The sequence below is a fragment of the Lissotriton helveticus genome, chromosome 2_1, assembly GCF_964261635.1.
Source record: "Lissotriton helveticus chromosome 2_1, aLisHel1.1, whole genome shotgun sequence".
In the NCBI taxonomy this organism is placed as follows: Eukaryota; Metazoa; Chordata; class Amphibia; order Caudata; family Salamandridae; genus Lissotriton; species Lissotriton helveticus.
In genome coordinates this window covers 1,587,952,343-1,587,975,957 of record NC_136059.1, presented here as the reverse complement: position 1 = coordinate 1,587,975,957, position 23,615 = coordinate 1,587,952,343, and the positions used below count along the sequence as shown (strand labels likewise).

The window sequence follows — 23,615 nt, the reverse complement described above, 5'->3', positions numbered from 1 at the left end:
CCACAGCCTTGATCACATTATATATATATCTCCCTGATGCTATCCCCACTTCTCTACCATTCTCTTTTCTCTATCACGCTCTTGCCTGTCCACCTCTGTTTCTGCACCACCCCTGCTCCCATAATGGGGCCACTTTCTATTCCTTCTCTGATCTCCTCTTTCGCCTAATCTCTCACTGCCTTCTCATCTGCCTTTCTCCCCGTTTCAACCCTGCATTGCTTCTCTGCCCTCCTATATCAATTTATTTTCTCCTTGGCTTTTCTACGTTTCATGCTCTCAATCTCTGTGCCTCTCTCCAGACTGCCAACCCCCTCGTTCTTTTTATGTCTCACTCCCCCACAGTCACTGCCTGCCTCAGCTTTTCGTTGCCAAAACACAGTTTGCTCTCGACTATCCATTTCCACTCGCGCATCCAGCAACAGGCTGTAGCGTTTTATTAGAAATCACGCAGCAATTCGTTTAATCAAACCGTGGGGAAATGTGTCACTAGCTCAGCCATTTTAATTCCAGGCTGTGTGTTTATCCTGGCCCTATTCAGAGCTTTTAACTGGCCTGTCTGGCTTCACGGAGGTCCCCCCAAACAGCCCTTTCTTGCATTGGCTCACAGGAGTTCGGGTATACACGCTACTTAATCAACTATGAAGTGCACGTGCTCTCTGGAGGGCCTGCCTGCACACTCTACCTACATCAGAAGGTGAGATGGCCTGTCTCACTCTATTTGCGTGACATTGGCTGCCTTCTCATTGGACACAGCACAGCACGTTTTTTACCTCACTACCTCTAATAGAGGACCCCCCAAAGTGTACACTTTTCCCCTGCACATTGCATAGATGCCTTTAGAGGAAGTTAGTCTGCCTGGGGTTCATCTGTCACAAACTGTGGTAGAGCAGAGCCCTACCACAGGGTATGCCTCAGGGAGTTTACATTTCTGAAGAAACTGAGGATGCCACTGTTTCTTCAGTAATTTAAACTTCCCTGAGTTTACAGTCACAAACTCTGCCTGCCAGTTTACTTCGATTGCCCAAGGAAGGTAGTCTATTTGATGTTCCCAGGGGTGGTGCAATGAAACTTGAGCCCACCCCCCTGCAAAGTACATACAGGGCTTTCCTCTGGACTCACTCAGTAGCTCTCAGGCCAGGGTACTGTGCTGAGGGCCCCCCTCTTTATTACACCACTGTAACATTCTTTGCATTATTTAGCAATGCCAATAGCTCAAACTTTAATAATGTGAGACCTATTGCATTGTAAATGCTTGTTTTACTTTAACACGATTGCGTGTTGGAGCTGTCCTAGACCTGCTCCTGTATAGAGTCATTTTGCCTAGTTTTCTAGTTAAAACAGCCCCTTAAATTAGACTTTGTTGCTTTGCTGTTTGAATAAAATACTATGTTTTGAATATGATATCTGCCTTTCAGACGTCTGCCAGTAAGCTTCTCCGATCTGCTTCAAAGGAAGTGCTATATTTCGAAATTTGATTTGTAGTGTGGGTGTGTTTTTTTTAAGGATTGTTTTTAGGTTTCGCCTATTATCATTCGCTTGCGAATGTAATAGGCGAAAATTCAAGGGCTCAATCGACTCGTGAAACCACTGCAGTTTTCTCACAGTGCATGTGAGTCACGTGAGCACACAAGCACGAGCATCTCCCTAATCCGCCTGCTCCCCTCGCTCGCATTCCCGTCTCCCCACCAGGCTCTCCCGCCCCCATCCGGCTTCCCTCCGGCCATTTGCCACACTCCTTGCCTCTGTCTTGCCTCCCCCTCCATTCTCCTCCCCTCGCTCGCATTCCCGCCCCCCCACCAGGCTCTCCTGCCCCCATCCGGCTTCCCTCCGGCCATTTGCCACACTCCTTGCCTCGATCTTGTTTCCTTATGTCTGCTCTATGATGGGCTCGAGTGCGCAGAATACCGAGTGGCACCCACAGTCCGGGCCCAGGAAGGGACAGCTGCGTGTCTGTCCATGGCCTGCCGCCGCAAAAGACAGACAGACAGACGGCTTCTTAATGGCTGCCAGCGACCCACGGCAGTGTATTTATAAATGCGCGGATTCCTGTTTATCTGCTAAACAGATGCGTGTTGTACAACACACAATAAAAGCCAGCACCACCAACACGGGCTTAAAGCAGCCCCACAGCTTTGTGTGCAGACAATGACGCTGCCAGGCTCTATGCTCTGCTAAGCTTCTGTGAATGCGCGTTCAGATTGTTTTACCTACTTGTTGAGCCTGATGACTAGCGTAATTATATCAATCTGCTGTATAAACAGAGTGCGCCCTGCATACTCTAACCACGTGTGTAGTATTTTAATATGTCAGCTTATATTGGAAAGTTTTCAATGAGTGAGTAACACCATACGAAGTAAATGGAATTAACAAATCGACTAATCCGCTCTCCATCTCCTCCTATGCTTCTAGCTCGCCATCTCCCTCTCTCTTTTCTCTCCCTCGCTTTCCTCTTCTTTTTTCTCTTTTCTCTCCCTCTTGCCCTCCATCTCTTTTCTTTCCCTTTCCCTCTCACTTTCCCTCTTTCCCCCCTCTTTCTTTTGTCTCTCTTTTCTCTCCCTCACTTGTTTCTCATTCTCTCCTCTTTTCTCTCCCTCTCTCTTTTCTCTACCCCTCTCTATTTTCTCCCCTCTCTCTTTTCTCTCCCTCTCTCTCTCTTTTCTCTCCCCCTCTCCCGCCCTCTCTCATTCTCCCTCCATCTCCACATCTCGCGCTCTCTCCCCTCCTCATTCACTCTCCTCTCCCCAGTCTCTCTAATTTTCTCTTTCCTTCTCGCTCTCTCTCTCTCTCCTTCTCGCACCCTCCCATCCATCCATCCATGCATTTACACAGTTCTACCTATGCTCTTTCTTTGTCTCACATTCCTCGTGCTGCCCTCGTCTGTCTTGTTCAGTCGCACCCTGCATTCACTGTGAGGGAGTCCGTACTGGAAGAGCAGGGAGCCCTGCAGCTCACGGGGCGTATTAGCGGGAGGGTGCTGAAGTATCACAAACCGATCTGCAGCCGGTGCTGCTTCTTGGGCAGAGGAACATTGGCAGAGCTCTGTGGGGTGCGCACCTCAGATATAGCACGAGTTGTAGGGTAAGGGCTGATAGAAGGTTGTGTGAAATTTAATAGAGAGCCGGAGGGAGAGGTGCAGGCGTAGATTGGGGTGCATTGGACGAGCTGCATGTGGGTGGCTGCCGTTGACTGGAAAAACAGTAGGAATGACGCAGGTGAATACTGAGGTGCCCTGATAGAGCGCGCGCCTGTGCCTGGCCCTAGCAGCTGGCTGGGGCGGAGGGGGGAAGGGCTCATCAAACATTCCATCGCGTGCGGACCTTTGCCCTGCACCTCTACCATTGGCTGCCGTGCCGGAGTTCCCACGCCTCACTCTGCTGCACACCTGTGTCAGGCATACGTCATCAGCCGTGGCCTGCTCCAGATTGCCAGAGCATCTCGGACACATGCGTGGGTGTGAGTGAATGAGTGTGTAGGGGGGCTGGGGGTGGTAAGGGGCAATGGGAGTAGGGAAGAGAAGCTTCTGATTCCCACTGGTACCCAAACCCCTTTTTGCACCGACAGGAGTTTACTACATTCTCAAATTGAGGAGGTGGGATTGTGGATACCTTGAAGAGCAGTATTTTTTCCCCGCCACATTCCCACGGGGGTAGCCAGGCCCCCGCAGATGCCCAGCCGTACTGTGCTCCCCACTTGCCGGCACCTCACCCTTCTATGCACACACGCATATACCCTGCCTCGCCCCTCCCCTCCCCAGGCTGCTATTTAAGCCGCCTCTGAATTATTCATGGCGGCGATTGACATGCTTAAACATGAACTCCTGCAAGGAAATAGACCGCAGGGCCTCTCGTTGTACAACAAGCTCTCTGCTGGGTTTCCCCTCCGGGCTCTACCCCCACCGCTTCAGTTTTTATAAGAGATTTCCAGCCTGACCCCAAATGGAGCAGGAGTGGGCTAAAGCCGTGCTCTTAAATTTTGCCCCAAACCTTTATTTTCATTAACTGTGAGCGGGCTGAGCAGAGTTATGCACTGTTATTTCTCCACAATTGCACGCGTCGAATGTACAGTGCCCAAACCCCTCCCCCACAACCCTACTCATACAATGCCAATTACATGCATTGAGCCATCCGGAGCCTGGACCCGCAAAGGCTAACATATCGCAAAATGGCGACAAGACCCTAACTCCTAAACCATTTAATGCTTTCCTCGAAAGGGCGGTGTCCTTCATTTCCCCAAACTGTCCCCCAATTAATGACCATGATTTTACCAGCAGTTACCACATGTCGTTCTGTAGAAGCTGCAGTGAACTGACACAAAAGACCATTTTAAAAAAATATTCTATAACTTTCTTTCTAGACGCCTGAAAAGGCTTCGGTGTCCTTCCGAGGACAAACACATCCCTTTCTCATTACTGTTGACTTATTGCTTTTGAAAGCTGCTTTTATAGATGGGAGAGTTTGGGGGAAACCGCACATGCATTGAACTAGTGTTTGGCTGGGAAAAACCGCAGGGGGTTGTCTGGTAATCGAGCTACGACGAGCAATAAAGCCGGAGCAATCGCTGAGTCAGCATATCCAGCTCTACAGCGCCCCCCCCCCCTTTCACATCTACGCCACCCGGATGAGGACTCAATGTTAGTAACTCGGAATACTGGGGCACTTTCCTGCCAATGTGTTCAGTGTCCTGAATAGGAAATTTGTCAGTGGCTGACGTAAAGTTTGTCTTAATTTGGCAGCTAGAATTCTCCCGCGACTGTCCAGCGAGTTGCTGCTCTTGCTTATGCAGTGACGTTTTTCCTGCCTGACTCCTGGTCTATTTTGTTTTATACTGCCAGTCTAAGGCATTTATTCTGCTGATGAGTCCTCGATTGTATTCGAAAAGTCGGCGCCCTATGCCTGCTTGTACAAAATAAATTTTGCCTTGCTTGTTCTGTGAGAGAGAGAACCAAGCACTGGCGTTGCCAATAGGTCTCGCAGTAGGAAACTTGGAGCTATTGGTTTTGTAAATGACATTTTATATTTATATATCGTTATTGGCATTGTCAATAACAATATATAAATATAAAATGTCATTTACAAAACCAATAGCTCCAACTTTCCAAATGCGAAACCTATTGGCAACGCCAGTGCTTGTTCTAGTAATCGGCCTTGCCTAAACATTCGGTCTGTATAGGATCATTCTTTTGTGTCGGCATTTAACAACTATAGGCCTGAATCCAGACTACTGCAAGAAGTGGTATTTTTGTGCTTTCTTTCATAATTGGAGAGGAGGTGGGGGGATAAAAATACGGCTATTAGAGAACAGAGTAACTTTCCTTTGTTACACCCGCCTTTGATTAATTGGGGGATGTGTATTCTCATAAGCCTTGAAGTACACTTGCCAGCCGGGGAGAGTAAAGGCAAGGGTTTGTCAGTCTGCATGCAGGAAGGAAGCCTCAAAGGAATGATAGTGGAACTCCCTTTAAAGGTGCACAGCTTTAGGTTGGAGTCATTTCTGTAGTTTTGAGAGGTACCACCCGAGGAGAAAGGTCGCATCAATCTTTATTTTTTAATGGTTTTGGTTGGAATCTCCACAACATGCAGCAAGGCAACCCGTGCTCAACTTTCCATACCTTGTAAAACACTAGAGACAGATTAAAAAACAAGAATTTGCAATGCAATAGGACTCGCATTTACACAAGACCTAATGCATCACGGACAACGGGAGGTAGGGTGGGGGGCACCGACAACGGGCTGGAGGGTGGGGGGAAGAAGGTATGGATGACAGGAGTGCTGGGGGGAGAAGGGGGAGAAGAGGCTACAAAGTAGTGCTCACAGTCCACCTACCATGTAACACTCGCAGTAAAGGGGCCAGTAACCATGGAAGGTGACAAATGACGACATGGCCACCATCATAAAGAGGGACTAACAAGCCTCATAATGAATCAGCAGACCGCATTTACGAAGGACAAAGACTCAAGCCAATGACAAAATAGGCGAGGCAATGGGCTGGGCTTACCTCACGTACTGAACTATCCCAGATCTTCCCTAGAGCAGCGCTTGTGCGCTGACTCTAGGTTCGACCTAATAAGGATTAAAAATGCCAATAGGTCTGGGTTGTAGCCTTGTAATGCAATCCCCTATCTGTGGGTGGAGGAAGCAATGCTGGGGTTTTGGGGGGAGAGGACAGAAGCAAGAGGGAAGGGGGGTGGTAGGGGAGGAGAAGCAGTGGGCGAGAGGAGGGTGCAGGGGGAAATAGCAATAAAACGGTGGACCTTCATGTCTGTTGATTGACATCGTCTATGCAGTGCCGGCAGAAGGACTGCGTTACCAACAGGGTGGAGGTGAGGAGTAGAAGCAAAGGGTGAGAGGAGGGCACTGATGGGGAGAGTGAGGAGGAGAGGCAACAGGCGAGAGAGGACGGTGCAGTCGGGGGTGCAACATAGAGAGGGCTGGGTTCGTAAGGAGAAGAAAGGCGAGAGAGCAACATGGAGTGAGTGGGGAGGCAGTGTACTCGGGAGAAAGCAATGAGGCAAGCACACGAGGGCAACATGGGCGGGGAGAATCGCAAAGATGAGACGGTGTAGGGGGGCGAGCAATAGATTACATAAAGAGCTGTAAAACACATGCATTGCCATGGAGTGTGTAACACAGAAGAAAACGTAGTGCTTGAAAAGCAAGCAGTGTAACATTGTAGAAGCATAGAAGTCAGCCTATTAAAAGAAATGGCTTTCCTCCATGGGATGGACAAACATATGATTGACAAGCTTGGACACGAATAAGGAGGAGGCAGATTAGAGTAGAAAGAAAGCCAACCAATGGTAAGCAATGAATAAGCTCTAAACCCCTGTATGTTCTCAGTTAGCGCACTATATCTTTCGCACAGTGAGTGCATTGTCAAGTAGTTGAGACAATGAGAACATGGAAGGAAAGATTAAAAAAAGAGGTAGAACTTGCAGCATGGTGACTTGATGTGCTCAGCTCTTATCAATGCAGTTTCCAGTAAGTGCTTTGAAAAACACTGCAAATAACATACTGTAATTGGATTTTGACCCCTGTCTGTCATCCATGTTTCAAGGTTAACAGCGGCCACAATGTTGCAGAAGTTTTCTCAGAGTGCTTTCTTAAAGTTCATGAAAACCATTAACCTTCGTTCTGATGTAGTTATTGCAAAAGAAGAATATGATGTGAGCAATGGCATGTTACAAGAGTCACAGAGCTGCTCGTGCCAAATGAAAACAATTAGTAATCGTGTGGAAGAAGAGGGACTGGGTAAGGCAACTTGCGGCCAGTGTGTTTTGTGAAGGGTGGTGGTAGAGGAAATGGGGGCTATGTCAGACTGACGAGATTAAAACCTTTACCTTTTTTACTTTGTGTTAATTTGGGTTTTGCTTTCCTGGGGCTCTATTATACATAGGACACACTCTTCCTGTTTGAACACAGCGCGCCTTTAAATAGGTGCGCTGTGCACAAAGAGGGAAAGTGCGCCCAATTACAGTGAATGCACTTTCCCCAGGGCAACCACTAACTCATGCTGTCCTAGCACATTTAAGGGAAATACGGAGCGGCTGCTTAAAGCCACACTGTGTTTCACTGTTCAGGCAGCAACCCGTCTGCACTTTCAAGAGGGGTTAGAGTTCCTCCCCCCCACTTCCAAAGGTCTGCCTTTAGGGGCATTGAGAGGGTGCCACCTTTTGTGGCACATTTTAAGTGCGCCTCCTTACAGCTTCTTTATCTTTGCGCCCACTTCCGTAATATGGTGCGGGTGGAGATGTAAAAAGAATCCCTTATTTGCATGGGGGCCATGCCCCCATACTGCAGTGAGGGAGTGCATTCTTGAGGTAGCGCTTACACACACGTAGCACCAGCAGTATCTGTATTAATGAAGGAGCCGCACAAGCGTCTGCGTCTCCTTTTTAGGAGGACTCAGGCCCTGCCTTCTGCTGCTGGGTCGCTTCTCTTTCCAAAGACACCTTTACACACATGTAACCACCATCTTGGACTATAAAATAATAAACAAAAAAATGCATGCCGCATCAAGGTGTTTCTGTTTTTTTGCCACGGCTTAACAACATTAGCAACAAGCATTTACAATGCAACGGTTTCGCCTTTGGAAAAGTTAGAGCTATTGGCATTGTAAATGACAACATTTTTATTTAAAGATCATGGTCTATGGCATGCGTGTGCTGCATGGTCGGGATGCCTGTTTGCTGGCCTTTCTCCATCTCTGTGCATGTTTTTATCTGATGGACCATGGTGCTTTTGGCCTGCATGAGTGTTAGTAACCCAGTCCAGAACTGGTTTAAAGGTTACTTCTTGGAGTCTACCCAGTTCGTCACTGTGGGTCCCTCCATGTCCAATGCCTTATCCTGGGCATTGCCTAGTGACCCAAGTTTCGATTTTTGTACCTGTTTTGTTCGACCTTTATAAGGAGCTGCTAAGTGAGGGGTGGTAGCTAGCTCTGCCATTTTTATCCATTGGTATGCAACGGCACCCAACCCGTGTTTTGGGTTGTACTCTGTTGAGGATGAACATCTGTGTCAGTAATGTGTTGATGTCATTGGGACTGGATATTTACTCACTTTTTTAAGCCTTGACCTTTAAAAAACAATCTATTTTGGCCACAACAGTTACCATTCCTGACATTTTTAAATTTTTGATTAGTGTGCGTTAAGCACTCTTGTTTTAAAACTGTCATGCCACACATCGATGAGGTCTCAATCGTATTTTTACTAACTCTTCTTACAGAAAAAAGACTCTTCATAGCCCACCTTGATTTCAGTACCAAGTACATGCTCCTTGCTTTTTTCGGGTGAAGGCCGGCCAGGCACTATTTTGTTTGATTCGTCTACAGTGGCTCTTTCTCCCATAGCTCTATTTTGAGCACTGCTACGATGTTGATATGACCCTAGCAAATTTGATCACATTATGGAGTTAATAATTTGTAATGGTTGCCCTTGCACTGTAGGGAATGAGTTTAAACTTTGCTGCCTAGCCTCCAACCTCTCTCTTCTTGGACAGTCTGCTTAAGCTTTCTGGCAAGTTAAAGAACTTCAACTTGTTTTCAGAGACTTGGGTTGAGGAATTCTCAAGCTGGAAGTGCCTATGTTTTGGTGCAGTGATTTCTCCGATCAGGCATTCTGTGCTGCGGGATCACATTGGTGGCATTCTCCTCCTGTAGATATTTGCCTTGTCCTGGACCATCTGATCTTTTGTTGAGCTGTAGGTACTCAGGTTTGTAATCTGGTTTTAGCACATATGCAATAAAATGGAACACGGTGATACAAATACCTCACCCCATAGTCAAATTGCACCTGCTGCTACCTTATTTGTATCCCTTACCTTTACTTCTGTTGCTTTGTAGGTAGGTCCATGCTATATAAATGTAAGAGCTACAAATATGCAGAGTGAAGATGGCATTAAATCATTATGATACCATCATATTCATCTCAGTTTCAAATTGCTTCACCTTTTGGGTACACAATGTAGTTATCAGAGTAGGAGTGCTCTGAAACCAACCAAGTCAGAGTCTGATTTTTTTCTGAGAGATTAAAACTTTGCAATGACGTATTAGAAGGTCCTTGGTGCAAGGCTAATGCAGAGATACAGCTTTTGCACTCATGCAAATGAGGGATTTGGTGGTTTTCACTCACCTTCTGGAATGAGTTAAGGAAGGGAAGAAAGAAATTCAGATAAACACCACGAGAAACTTTAGGAGTGTATTGAAATGAGGAGAGAAAAGAATAATCAAAAATGTCACACTTTTGTAGTATTCATTTATAAAATCCAAAGCTTGACGACTACAGATACTTGAGTTCTTGAAGCCAAATATTCCTTCATTTCAAATCCAGTAAAACAAGACAACAGCCAACATGTTTCGTTCGCTCTCTCATGGAAGAGCTTCTTCAGGGCTGCAAATCAAAGATAATAGAAATAAATACTTATATTCACATTAAAAATGCCAAAAGGACATTATCTGTCCACTGTGTAAGTGTTTCAAAACAGAATGTTTAGACTCTGACCAATCACAAAATAAACATGTAAGATTCGCAGATGTGTATGCAAACTGCAGTATAACACATTGTGTGGTCAATAGTCAGAAATTCCAACACTTGTAGCTACACCGAGAAGTCCTATTTAGACTTCGGCAGCAAAGAATTATAAAGTTAAGCCTGTTTTCACCAGTACTTATTGTAAAATGTAGTCACCAGGTAACAGTCTCCTTTAAGACTAATAATCTACTTATGTATCAATTTCTGACCCTTTCACTGGTGTTACATGCTCTGCTTTATAAGTCGGTGAGCACCATTTTATTTAATGCTCTTCCCTTATCCCACCCTCTACCTTGCAGCACGCTGCTCGCTTTTATTTCATTTTTTAACAAAGGCAGTCCACTTTAACTATGGCTCTGCATTTTTTAAATGTATTTTAGCAGCGCAGTCCTCATTTAGCGGCCATGCTTACTCATTTATTTATATATTTAGTATATATTTTGTTTACTAGCCCCCATGCGCCGCTTTCACATTCATAGAGGCTGCACCCTTTCCTTTACACAAACCGCATCTAAAGAAAGGTACCCGGCCGACATTAAAGTGAAGGCCCGGCATGGGCGTTTTTACGAGAGAAAAAAACATCTGTTTGTTAGCTTGGCAAACAGGTGTTTTTTTTTTGTCAAAGCCCCCATGACACACTTTCCCTTTAATGTTGTACACACCCCTTTCTTTAGAAGCGGCTTGTTTAACGAAAGGGGTGCGGCCTTCAGGAACGTGAAAGCCCCCCATGAGCGCTACTAAAAAAACAAATATTTGCAATGCAATAGGTCATTTGCAAGAGTTTAAGTCATTGCATTGCCTATAGCTTAAACTCTCGTTAATGCAAGACTTATTGCATTGCAAATGCTTGTTAGTTTTGTGCAATTTAAGTTTTGTGGTGTTTACGATAGCTGAACGTACTCTTACACCATTGTCAAGATGTTGTAGAGCATTGAGAGACATAGAGGGTGAGGGTAATGAAAAAGACTAACTTTGTGGTCACAGGGTAGGATAGAAAGAGACTGAGTGTGCTTCAAGATGATAGGCTTTGCATCGACCAGGAGGGTGTTCGGCGCCTCAGTCCATTGCCTTTGTCTTTGAGATGGAGTGGGAGAGAGTCCCAGAGTGAAGAGTCCTGGAAATCCTAAGATCTCTCCCCAGACGTGTATACCAGCAAGTTTGGGTAGCTGAACTTGGGTGTCTTTTAAGAACATTTTTATCTATTTATTTATAGAGCAGTGAGAGAATTGAATCTGCTTGTAAGTAATCTCGCAAAAATGTAATCACCATGTGAATCTACCACGCAAGCCACCGTGATATTTTCCAACAGTTGATCTCTTTGCCACTGTATCCTCAATTGAAGGAATGCAGACTAGATACTCTTATGTTGCTTTCAAGACAGCAGTGTACGAGGTGTGTCACACATGAGTTACGAATAATCATGTTGCCATTTGTAAGGAAAGTATATTTTTTTATTTTAAAAAAAGTTTTCAATTTTCGTGGGCACTAACTATACAAAGAAAATTATGTTGGACCCATTTGTGTAAACGCCGCGGAATGGACATGCCTATAAAGATGTAATGATTATTTTCTAATTTCTAATGAAACACAAATTGATACACTTTTGCAGCAAACTGCTAACGTGTCCCTAGCCCGCAATGCACTGTAGGAAAAGTGGATTACATACTGTATGCATTTCTGTTACGCCTTTCTGATTTTCTGATGTGCATATTCATAAAGATGAGATCTATTTTTGAAGTGTTCCAATATTGATATCTGCGGTTTCTGTTCTTCCTTGCAGACACCAAAGATGCTGACCAGAAAGATTAAGCTCTGGGACATTAACGCCCACATCACATGTTGCCTGTGCAATGGATATCTCATCGACGCCACAACTGTAACCGAGTGCTTGCATACGTGTGAGTATATACGTTTAAACTTGGGCCTCTGCCATGAATTAAAATTAAGCAGATCATATCAAGTTGCAGGTTTTGTTTTGCTCTTTATTACATTTTATCTATATTTGTTTGTCACATCCTGGTCCATGTTCGTTTAATGCCGGACGTCATCAGTCCACAATAGAACATCATTTGTCAACATTTCCTACAAACAGGCCAGCCAACTGCCCTTCACATTGCTGGAGATGGGACACATTGAACCTGCTTCAGACACTATACTTCACTAAATGACCGCCTCACTCTAACACACTTTACACAATGTATGTTAGAACAGTTATTCTTATTATTCTGCTGCCCAGCCCCAATTTAGGTGTGTAGGAGTAACCTGTTTCATTTAGTCGCATAATCGCAGTTGTATTAAAAGCGTGTTCTACCTCACTGTGGCATGTCGAAAGCAGTTATGAGGATGACATCTCTTGGTGTACTTGAAATCACATGACAGCTAACATCCTGGGGTCGCCCAACTTGAAACTATGAAATGTGCCCCTTTTGTAGCTCCAGCATACCTGCAGGTGTGGTGGTAGGGACAGTATTTGAGCACGTGACTGGGAAATCTCAGTTTAGACCATTATCACTGACCTTTTTCGATTAGTAGTGTCGTTTTTGTCTGGTTAGGTCATACATCATTTCAGACTCAATAGCAAAACACAAATCCCTATTGTGTTAGGCACAGCTTTGCCTTGCCCAGGATTGGCAGTTGACGATGGGTGCTAACTTAGCCAAACCAAATGAAGTGAAATAGAATTGCTGACTAATTGAACAGCGGCCCCAAAGATTTGAGGGATTATCTACTATGTCTGGCCCACAAAACCATTGAGGAAAAAAAGATGAGTAAATAAAGTGACATCAAATTGGCAAAATATCAATAAGGGAAAGGAGAGAGATTATTTCTTTTAAGTTTTAAGCAATAGCAGTGCCAAAAAGCACTAAGCACCAATGATAGTCTATGGAAGCGATAGATCCGGTCCTAAGCACAATTTGAGGCTGACTGTAATGGAACCATAATCAGATACACTAAGTGGATTAGTCCCAGTGAAAAGTCTGGAAGTTCAAAAGTTTGAAAACGTTTCTATGTCCCACTTCATAATGGGACTATGTCATTAAAAAAAAATGCTCTGAAATGTCTTTCAAGTTCTAACGCAGAATATGACTTTGTCATTTTTTGAGAAGAAAAGTCCTCCCTGTGCTGGCTGCTGCTGAAATTATAGCCACCTCCGTAGAACTGATGGCTGGATACCTGAAGCAGTTTGGTCCCGCTGAAGCTCTGGAACCTTGGGGGAATTCTCACTGAACCAAGTCCCAACACAGAATGGGACTTAGTCGTGTTTTCAGAGGTGATGCACAGGGGTAGATTGAATTTTTAATAAATATTGAAATACATTTTTGAATGGAGTCTATAGCTGGTTCAGGTCAAAATTTACAGAGTAAATGTATAATCTATACTTTGATTTTTCCCTTTTTGCCATCTACAATGACTAGTGACAGGTTTTAGAGCCTAGTCAATGGGGAAACATGCCATTTCTAATGCCACACATGTTCCACTCTTAAATATTATTCAACCTACTTTGTGGGCAACATGGTGTACTTAGGGATGACTTATTGCATATTTAAATCGGGTGTTTCTACCCATAAAGAGTGCTTTTGAAAGGTCTGTGCAGTAGGGTTTAGACGGCTGCTGTCCAGCTACACATGGTAGCCTTGATGCCATGGTTTTGAGGCTCATTCTGGGGATAGTACAGTCGGTGCTGCAGTCTGAGGTGGCATTTAACTTCCATACCCTGGGTACATTTTCTAACCATATACTAGTGACTTGTAGGTAAGATAAATAAATACAGGTACTCGAACTCTACCAAAATCTCGGTTATACGTTCCGGATCTCATTCTTGTCATATACATGATTGTGAATGATATTTACACCATGAAAAATAAACTTTAAAAAAAGTATATATGAGGCTCTTTTGTGATAAGTTATGCAATTTCATATAAATTACTTGTATCACACAAATGAGTCTTTGAGTTTGCCTAGAGGATGCTGTTGACCACTTAGACTAGAGTTTATCCACTGATTGGATATCATTTTGCTTTCTGGCTAATAACATCTCAATGATTCCCCAGTATTCCTCATTGCTATACATTTTCAACTCTCACACGTTAGGTATCTAGGTTTGCATCAAGACCGTATCCTCAAACCTTTAATCTGATCTGTGTGGAGCCCTGAACAAAGATCCAGCATTTGATGTCTTCTGTTCTGTGGTTGATTGCTAGATAGGCCTTGACATCCGCTGCTCTCTGGTCCTCAGTTAACATATATGATGCATGTGTGGCTGTCCTCAGTCAGGGAATCACATGTTTGAAGTCCCGTGTTTCTTAGTCGATCATCTGTTCACTAAACTGTGTTCTTAGCTTTAATTCATTAAGAGTCTATTTGTCACCCATTGAAGCCTACAGAAAGGGTTTGCATCAGACAGACATTCTCCAAAGCAGTTATCGGAACTTTTCTAGAGGGTGCTAAAAAGTTAAAGTCAGTAACCCCTCCCCCCCTTCCACTACCAGCCCATGCACACAGTACTACTTATTAAATAGAATTTCAGTTTTGTTAAAGCAGGTTTAATGGAAACTCCTTTTGAAACTATACATAATACACGCCTCAGATAGAATAAATGAGTTACAGACCTTACCAGTCAGGGAACCCTATTTGGTAATACAAAGGGGTGAAGGGGTGATGAGAGTGCATCCATGATTTATACCAACGAGCGTTTCTCATTTTTCATATCACTCAGATCATACACTTACGAGCCTGTCTTTCCAATAGCAAAGTATAGTTGTAGAAGGGGCTTTCTATCCATTAGATGTAAGAAGGACAGTTTAGCACGATCTGGAAAATAAGGATATTGGAAAAATGAATTATGTTTTTTGAGGCATGAGCAACACAATATTTTGGAATTGCTGTTACTAATGGAACTCTGGCTAGATTGAATGTACAAACAGAACTAGAAGAGTTAAAGCCCAAAGCACAGCCTAGAAGAAAGAAAGACACAATATTGGCCTTTATGGGTAATGTCTCAAAAAAGGACATATGTACAGGAGATCGACATGGTCTTCACAACACGTTTATCAAATATTATTGTATAAACATTCATTCTTGTAAAGGAAACTATTGTAGGCCGGATAAGGGACCAAAAAATGGTCTAGCACAACCTTTCCTTCAAACTCTCCTCCAGGTGGGAGTACTATTTCTATTTAATCATTGATCAGCATGCGACTCTAGAAGGGGTTTATGCTGCAAAACAAAATCTAAAATGGAATGCACGTTTTGGGGGTATTGATAGCTTACGTTTGAGCATCTTATGGACTTGACTCATGGTTGACATCCATAGTAAATGTTTTAAAAGAAAAATATTTTAGGTATACGCAGTGCTTTAAATGGAAAAAAATAAGTGCAGTTACTCACCAAATTGAGATGTGAACCAGGGGTCGGGGCTTTTGGGGTGGGACTTTGGGGGCGAGGCTATGGGCAGTGAAAGGGATCCGGCCAGGGGCACACATTTAATGTGATTGAGATTGAATTGGTGTGCAAATGTGCATAATGATACTAAAGCATTTCTGGTATATTTTGATTTAATTTCCCTTATACGCACAAAAGGGTACATTTATCATTAAAGTGGCTTCTTTACTAAACCTTGATGACCAGTGCTGTGCTACAGCATCACTGTCACCACCTTCCTCCTCGCTCTGGCTGCTGTACTCCGCTATGCCAACAGGAAGCCTTCCCTTCGATTTTCTGAGAGTCAGGAGATAGGCCTGTTAGAAGGACCTGCCCACACGCCTAACGTGCTTTTGTCAGGACTTTAAGGGGGTCGGGTCTTGCTGGTGCTCAGCACCGGCAGTTATAAAAAGCAGGCGCCGAAACGGGTCTCTCTCGGGCTCTCCATTCATTTTTGCCCTCACCCGTGTTGGAAAAAATTATCTTAACTCTGCAGCAGGGTGTTGTACAGTGCTTGGCTTCCCTTCTGAGCTAGCACTCTAGATCTCACCATGTGTTCTAAGTTCTGGAACTCTTCTCTGCCCTGTTGGCAGTTGGAGCTCTGGTCAGACAGGGAGCTGATCTACTTTCTCTGTGCTGCAATAAAGCTTTACATAAAGCTTACCTCTACTTGTAGTCTTCAATCTATTTACAACAATTGGCGACGATAGTCTGGAGAAGCGTCTGACCACTGTTCTCTCCTGGATGCTGCAGCCTGAATCGTTTTCCAGAGAAATAGAAGCACAGCACATCAACTCCCTAAAGAACCCCATAAGAATTGCAGCGTGTACATGAAGTATCGTCTACAATTTTTCAGCGACGGCGACTACTAGGTGAGAATTTGCGGACTTTTAGGCTGGTTTCCTACTCGTAGCACAGTGTATGACGTCGTCCATCTAACGTCGAAATCTACGTTTCCTAGCAACTTGCCACTGACAACCACAGCAACAGCCTACGTCCTCGAACGTCAACAGCGTCACCAGAACCAGCGTTCATTGCCGGTGAGTCTCCTAGCGACGCTGTGTCACAGAGCACTGAGCGCGTCTTTCCTTGCGCGCAGGCTCACGCTGCAATCGACGTGAAGCGTCCGACGTGCTGTCGGCCATCTTGATCCTGTTACCACGGTTACACAGCAACGAATACTGGAGCGCAGCGCACTCGCCCGGCACACATCAATAAAATAAAAATAAAAAAAACGGGAAAACGTCATTTCCGTTGCCGGAGTACAACGCTTGCGTAGTAACGCACATGTCAGCCTGAAAGTTCATCGTTACACAAAAAATTTGGTGTTGACATCGTTGGATACGCCTGCTATGAACTAGTAAGCTTCAATATTCTACCACACTTCACTCGTAATAGCAATAACTATATAACTGATTTTGCCCAGCTGTGTAATTTACTTGTTTGGTGGATTTATAGATAACTCTCTAAAGAGATGGCTCAATCTATCAATGTTGCTCTCCCTCCTCAATTTCTGTCAGAACCAGGAAATCCCCCCATACCTTGGGAGGATTGGGTAGTTATGTTCCAAAACTATATCGAAGCCCTGGATGGGGAAGACTATTCACCCAAGCGAAAGAAAGCACTGTTAATGACCACGTTGGGAAAAGAGGGGCAACGTTTGTTCAGATATCTTCCACAAGTTCTACCTGCTGGGTCTCAAGCTGATTTTGATGAATTTAAAGAAGCGATATCAAGACTTGAAACTCGCTTTGGTAAAGAAGAGAATCTTATATTACAGAGATTTAAGTTTAAAAGAACAAACAGTTAGCTGAAGAGAGTATTGACGAGTTTGTGGCAAGACTACGAGAGTTGTCGATTAAGTGTAACTTTGGCCAGATGGCAGACGAATTAATAAGAGATCAATTGGTTGTTCAAGCCAACAATAGAAAAGTACAGGAACGTTTGTGGGCAGCTAAGAACCCGTCATTGAAAGACGCTATAGAGTTGGCCAAAGTAGTAGAAGAGAGCGAAAAATGTATGAGAGAACTGCAAAAAAGTGGATTGGAATCCAAGGTGGCTGAAATCTCTCACAAGAATCCTATTAGCGATAATAGCGATGATGAATCTGCTGCCATTGCAATTGTCAGGAAGAAAGGCTACATTCTTCAGAAAAAGAATATGCCACAGACACCATTTATCAAGAACAATCAGAAAACATGTTCAAGATGTGGTAGCTTTACTCATCCTTCAGATGGGAAATTTTGTTTTGCTAACAACAAAGAGTGCCTACGGTGTGGCAAAACAGGACATTTTGCTAAAATGTGTAGGAATAAGAATAACTCTAAGGTTACAGTTGTTGATGAGTGTGTTTCTCTGAGACGTGATATTAACAAAATCTTAGTCTTAACTGACACAGTGTGTGCATGTGACAACCAGAGAGGTAATCCTTTTAAAGATGATTTTATTATTGACGGGGAAATAGTCACACTCATGGTTGATACCGGTTCAAAGTGGACCATAATTCCCACTTCTTTGATGGAAAATGTATGGGGAAAAAGATCTTTGAAAGCGTGTGATATTTTCCCGTCAGGCTATCAAGGTGAGAGAATTAACATGCTGGGTTTCTTCGAAGCAGAAATTGCTTTCAAAGGCAGATCAGCTTATGGGAAGATATATATATCAACAGATGGTCCTGCTATCCTAGGCCGTCATCACCAATACGATCTGCACATAGTAGTTGATCCCAGGTCCAATAACCCTGTTTCAATTGTCGAGAACTCATCTGTGGAAGATATTTTGGTCAGATTTAAAAATGTGTTTAGGGACCAGCTAGGTGAGCTTATTGGATACACTCATCGCATAATTCTTAAGGAAGGCAGCTCACCTGTACAACACAAAGTAAGAAGAGTGCCCTTTGCCCTACGCAACGAAGTTAAGGCTACTCTTGAGGAGATGCTCCAAGGAGGCATCATCGAACCCATCGAGGCGTCTCCTTGGATTTCGCCTGTTGTGATCTCGCAGAAACCAGACAACAAGATCAGGTTCTGTGTGGATCTTCGCTCCCTTAACAAGTGCGTTGTGGCTGATGTGTTTCCCCTCCCTAACATAGGCGAACTAGTGTCAACTCTTAGAGGAGCAAGGTTTTTTAGTAAGTTGGACCTTAAACACGCCTACCACCAAATATGTCTTGATGATAGCTCAAAGCACCTAACCGCTTTTATTACCAGCGAAGGCACATTCCAATTCACCAGACTACCGTTTGGATTAGTCTCAGCCGCTAGCGTGTTCCAAAGGCTTGTTTCTGAGGTTTTTAAGGGTCTTGACAAAGTATTGTTTTTTCAAGACGACATCTTGATTTATGGTAGTTCATTACAGGAACACAACAAAATTTTACACGATGTGTTATTCAGGGTAGATGAGGCTGGTTTGACCTTAAGAAAAGAGAAGTGTGCCTTCCTATTGAAAGAGATAGAATATTTAGGTTTTTGTTTGTCTGAAGAGGGCATTAAACCCAAAAAGAATCTTATTGAAGCCATAGAATTAGCGCCCTCCCCAGTTGATAAGGATCAACTTCGATCCTTTATGGGCTTGATCGAGTTCTACTCGAAATTTGTAAGGGATTTTTCTTCCAAGACGGCTTCCCTTAGATCTCTACTTAAAAAAGGTGTCAAGTTCAGCTGGACCACAGAACATGAGTCCTGTTTCCAACTGATCAAAAAAGAGCTCAAATCCGCAAATGTTCTCACCCCTTTTGACACTACTCGGTCCTCCATCTTGATGGTGGACGCCAGTGCCATTGGTCTGGGCGCAGTTCTTTTACAGAAACATGGTGGTGTTGAAAAAACAATTGCATTCGCATCTAGACCCTTGTCCTCTTCTGAGTCAAACTACTCAGTGATAGAACGTGAGGCTCTCGCCGCGGTCTGGGGTACGAGCTACTTCCGGACCTATTTGTGGGGCTACAAGTTTGTTTTACGTACCGATCACAAACCCCTCGTAAACGTTCTAGCCCCTGGTGGTGCTGGTAAGGGTTCTCCGAGGTTAGCGAGACTAGCTTCTCGTTTGCAAGACTTTCAGTGCGAGATTGAATTTATTCATGGGTGGAAAAACATCCAAGCGGATTGTCTATCTAGGCTACCCATGCCTTGCACTGATCGCAGTTCTGACATCAAGTCAGATGACCTCGCAGTTGCTGTTATGGAAGATGTCTTGTCAGTTAGTGGTGGTACTTTTTCCCGTGATGAATGGTCCAAGGGCATGGAGGAGGATCTGACTCTGAAGACTGTTATCAGTCTAGTATCAAGTGGTTCTAGGAGGGAAAGTACTGTCAGTCCTTCCGTTAGACCCTTCCTGAAAATATTGGATGAACTTTCCTTAGAGGGAAAGGATGTTCTAATGCGGGGTGATCGCTTTGTTCCCCCTAGTTCGTTAAGAAAGAGAATTCTGGACTTGGCACACGAGGGTCATCTAGGTCAAAGTCTTACACAACGCCGCGTCAAACAGAACTTTTGGTGGCCCTCTATAGATAATGAGGCTGTAGATTGTGTGTTAAAGTGTAGCTTCTGCAAGGAAGGTGAGAAGCGGCTCAAGGTTTTGGGCTCCCAGTCCACTCACAAGATCCTCTTTGAGAATACTCCCTGGCATAGTGTCTGCATTGATTTCATAGGCCCCATGAACGAACTTCCCAATGATCACCGCTTCGCAATTGTTCTTGTTGACTGTTTTTCAAAGTGGTTGTGTGTACAGTTTGTAAAGGAGATTACCACCGATGCTACCATTAAGTTTTTGAAGGGCATTTTTATCAATGAAGGGTACCCCTCTGTTCTCATTTCAGACAATGGTACTCAGCTCACCTCCTCAAAGATGGTTTCCTTTGTTAATGATTGTGGTATCAAACATCAGAAGACGAGTCTTTATAATCCTCAAGGCAATGGACTCTGTGAGAGGGTGAATCGCCTCGTTAAGGGCGTGATCCAAATGTTTGTGGAGTCTGGCTGTTTCTCTGATGAACGTGTCCAGGATCTGGTCTGGGCTTATCGCTCCACACCCCACAAGTCTGGTGAGAAGTCTCCCTTTGAGCTTATGCGTGGTCGCACACCAGTGAGTAAATTGACCCCTTCTTGGCTGAATTCTGGTAGTGACGTTCCCTCTACTCATGACAGTGCTTCCTTGCCCATCTCTGTGGGTGACTTAGTCAAGGTTAAGCCTGGTAGATTTACCAAGGGCCTTGGCAAATTTAGAGGTCCCTACAAAGTCAAGAAAGTTTTTCCCCACTTCATCTTACTGGCCAATGGTGAGAGTTGGAATTACCGGAGGGTAGCTCTCTACCAGAAATGTAAAGACTCCTCTTCTGTTGACCCCTCTCCTGCTAAAGGGGACGGTTGTAATGGTTATTTATTGTCTTCTGGTTGTTCTTCATCTCCCATTCCCTTGTCGACCGGTCGGGAGGAGGTGGGTGGTGGTGATGCCTCCACTTCCTTGTGTACTCATCATGGTAGTTCCCTGATGGATTCCGGTTCTACTTCTCTTGCTTCCTCATCTGTATCTCGTACTCCTACTCTTTCTTCATCTTCCCTACCTAATGTCCGTTCAAGGAGCTCTCGCTCCCGCCACCCTCCTGCATATTTGAATGACTATGTTCATTAATGCCTCCTACTTCTTTGTTCATGTGTTTTCTTCCCTTGCAAGGAAGGGAGATATGTTGTACAGTGCTTGGCTTCCCTTCTGAGCTAGCACTCTAGATCTCACCATGTGTTCTAAGTTCTGGAACTCTTCTCTGCCCTGTTGGCAGTTGGAGCTCTGGTCAGACAGGGAGCTGATCTACTTTCTCTGTGCTGCAATAAAGCTTTACATAAAGCTTACCTCTACTTGTAGTCTTCAATCTATTTACAACACAGGGCCACACTTTACTGCCTTAGATGTACATTCAAAGTGACTCGTTATATCTCTTACATAGTCTCATCATTTTAGAACTGAAGAATTTTCAATATTCTATACAACGAAGCCAAAGTTGTTGCTTTTTTGATCTTATACAACTAACAGCCATTGACAAATTGAATAGTGCTGGCTTGATGTAGGTGTAATATTACTTGTAATATGTATCCAGATTCTGGATGCAATGACAGAAGCAGTAAAATACCAGTCAGGTGACACACTATGCTAACCACATATGTGTAGCTTAAGTGTTTTTAAGCCATGCCCTTAATTATACAGGTCATTTCCCTTTGAGAAACCCCCCAGTTATTTCATCCCACTTAAAGCCCTGACTATTGTCTACACAGAGTGGACACAGTGTCAGTAATCATAGTGCACCTCGGGCCCCTCCCAAACTTCCTTTCAGCTCAGAAGGAATGCCTACGGGCCGCCGCTCAATTACCACGATAAAAGGAGAGATTAGCACTCGATCAGAGTGCTTCATGAAAACAAACGGACCCACTCATTGTCAGCTATGATGCGCTTCTCTTTGTTAATGCCAATTTCACTAAGCTTGGTTTACGGCCCCATGAGCACCGGTACTCTCTTTGGACAAAGAAGTTCCGGTACTCAAGCGCCAGAAATTTAGTAGTGCCGGTACTCGGTACCGGTGAGTACCGGCCCATTTAAAGCACTGGGTATACGCATCGGACCCAAACACTAGATGGCAGAAAGATGCACAGAATCTAGAAGAGTTCCAAGCTGCCAAATAGAATTACAAATACCTCATCAATGTCCTTATCTTACTGCTGTTTATATAAAATTGCCCACCCACCATTCAAACTAAGAAACTTTTGATGTTTGTGCACAGAATAAATCACCATTCTCATCAAGATGGAAGGCTGCCTTATGGTATGTTTTACTTTGGTTCACTGAGTAAGCAAGTTACATTTTGAGTTAATTTACCAACTGTTAGTGGTTTTTAGGTTGTGTCTGGTTGCGAATACATATTGTGAACTTACCAAGAACATAAAGGAGATCGAAACCCACCCAGTGCTTATCATTGCTTACATTTCCTTACAATCTCATTTGCCTGCTTCTTATTCATAGCCCAGCTTGTCAACTTTGTGTTTTCCCCTTCAATGGAACAGTCATCTCTTTTGATTAGCTGACATCTATGCTTCTACTGCTTGCTTTTCAACCACTACTTGTTTCACAAGATTGCATGTGTTATCCAGTTGTCTTCCTAGCTTACTTCTCTTCCCCTGCCACTCTGTGTTGCTCACTGTCGCTCATGTACTTCTGTCTCCCCTCCTTGATGTTGCACTTTCTCTCATTTCCTTCCCCATTTATTTCTCAACTGTGTGCGTCTCCCTCACCCCTCCATGTTGCTGTCACTCTTTGCTTCTCCTCTTCACCCCTGCACTCTGTGTTGCTTGCACACACCCCCTTATCGGTGTTGCTTGCCCCTACCCATGCCCTCCTTCTCTGTGGCCCATTGGTTTTCCACATTACCTCACTTTGCTACCCCACCGCATCATCTGACTAGCACTCCACCCTCTATCCCTAACCTCTTAGTTTCTCTCCCCGCCCAAGTCCTTTGTGTAGCTCCAACACACATGCACCATCAGTGTTGCTCCACCACACCCAAGCCGCTCATGTTATAGTCAGCACTTTCTATGTTGCTCCACCCTCACGTACACTTCTAAAGAGTGCTTTAGCACATTTTTTCTTTTTATTTGCCAACCCATCTCCAAGATGCTGTAATAGCATAGCTAAATACCATTGACAAAGCCAATATGTCTCAGAGAGGGACATATTGGCTTTGCCTATGTTTGTTCTTAAGGTCATTCTTAAGCCATATCTGGGTTTACTGTTAAATGTAATTCAGAGTTCCATCTCAATCAGTTAATTCAACCTACTTTTTTCGGTTTAAAGTGTATGGTGGTTGTACCATCCATGATGACTATATAGTAATTGAGCCTCCTTTCGCCATTGGATTCTCCTGCTCTGGAACCTTCAGCCATTGGTTTGAGAGACTATTAATCACATCTTGGATTAGTCAAGTGCAATATTTTAGTCTCAATGTTTTTAGCGCTCCCCTGTGACAGCTCCCGCACTTTCGGTTGCCAAGTGTTTTGATAATCCAGAACCACTTTCGAAACATATTGGTTTGCTTTTGCAGCCTTTTAGTGTCATTGGTAGGTGGTGATTGAAGTAGGATCTTGCAAAGAAACCTATCAAACCAGTTCACTTGGTGGGCATCTGCGGA

At 44.1% G+C, this 23,615-nt stretch overlaps 1 protein-coding gene across 2 annotated transcripts in view; it reads left to right on the top strand.

The window, feature by feature from the left end:
- The window catches only part of PCGF3 (polycomb group ring finger 3), a 337,660-nt gene that overhangs the window by 233,129 nt on the left and 80,916 nt on the right, over positions 1-23,615 (top strand). For both annotated transcript variants that reach the window (XM_078676552.1, XM_078676553.1), the window contains one exon: positions 11,808-11,925. In XM_078676552.1, the coding sequence (XP_078532678.1) occupies positions 11,817-11,925 (109 nt within the window). In that variant the 5' untranslated portion in view covers positions 11,808-11,816. The remainder of the gene's footprint in view (positions 1-11,807; positions 11,926-23,615) is intronic.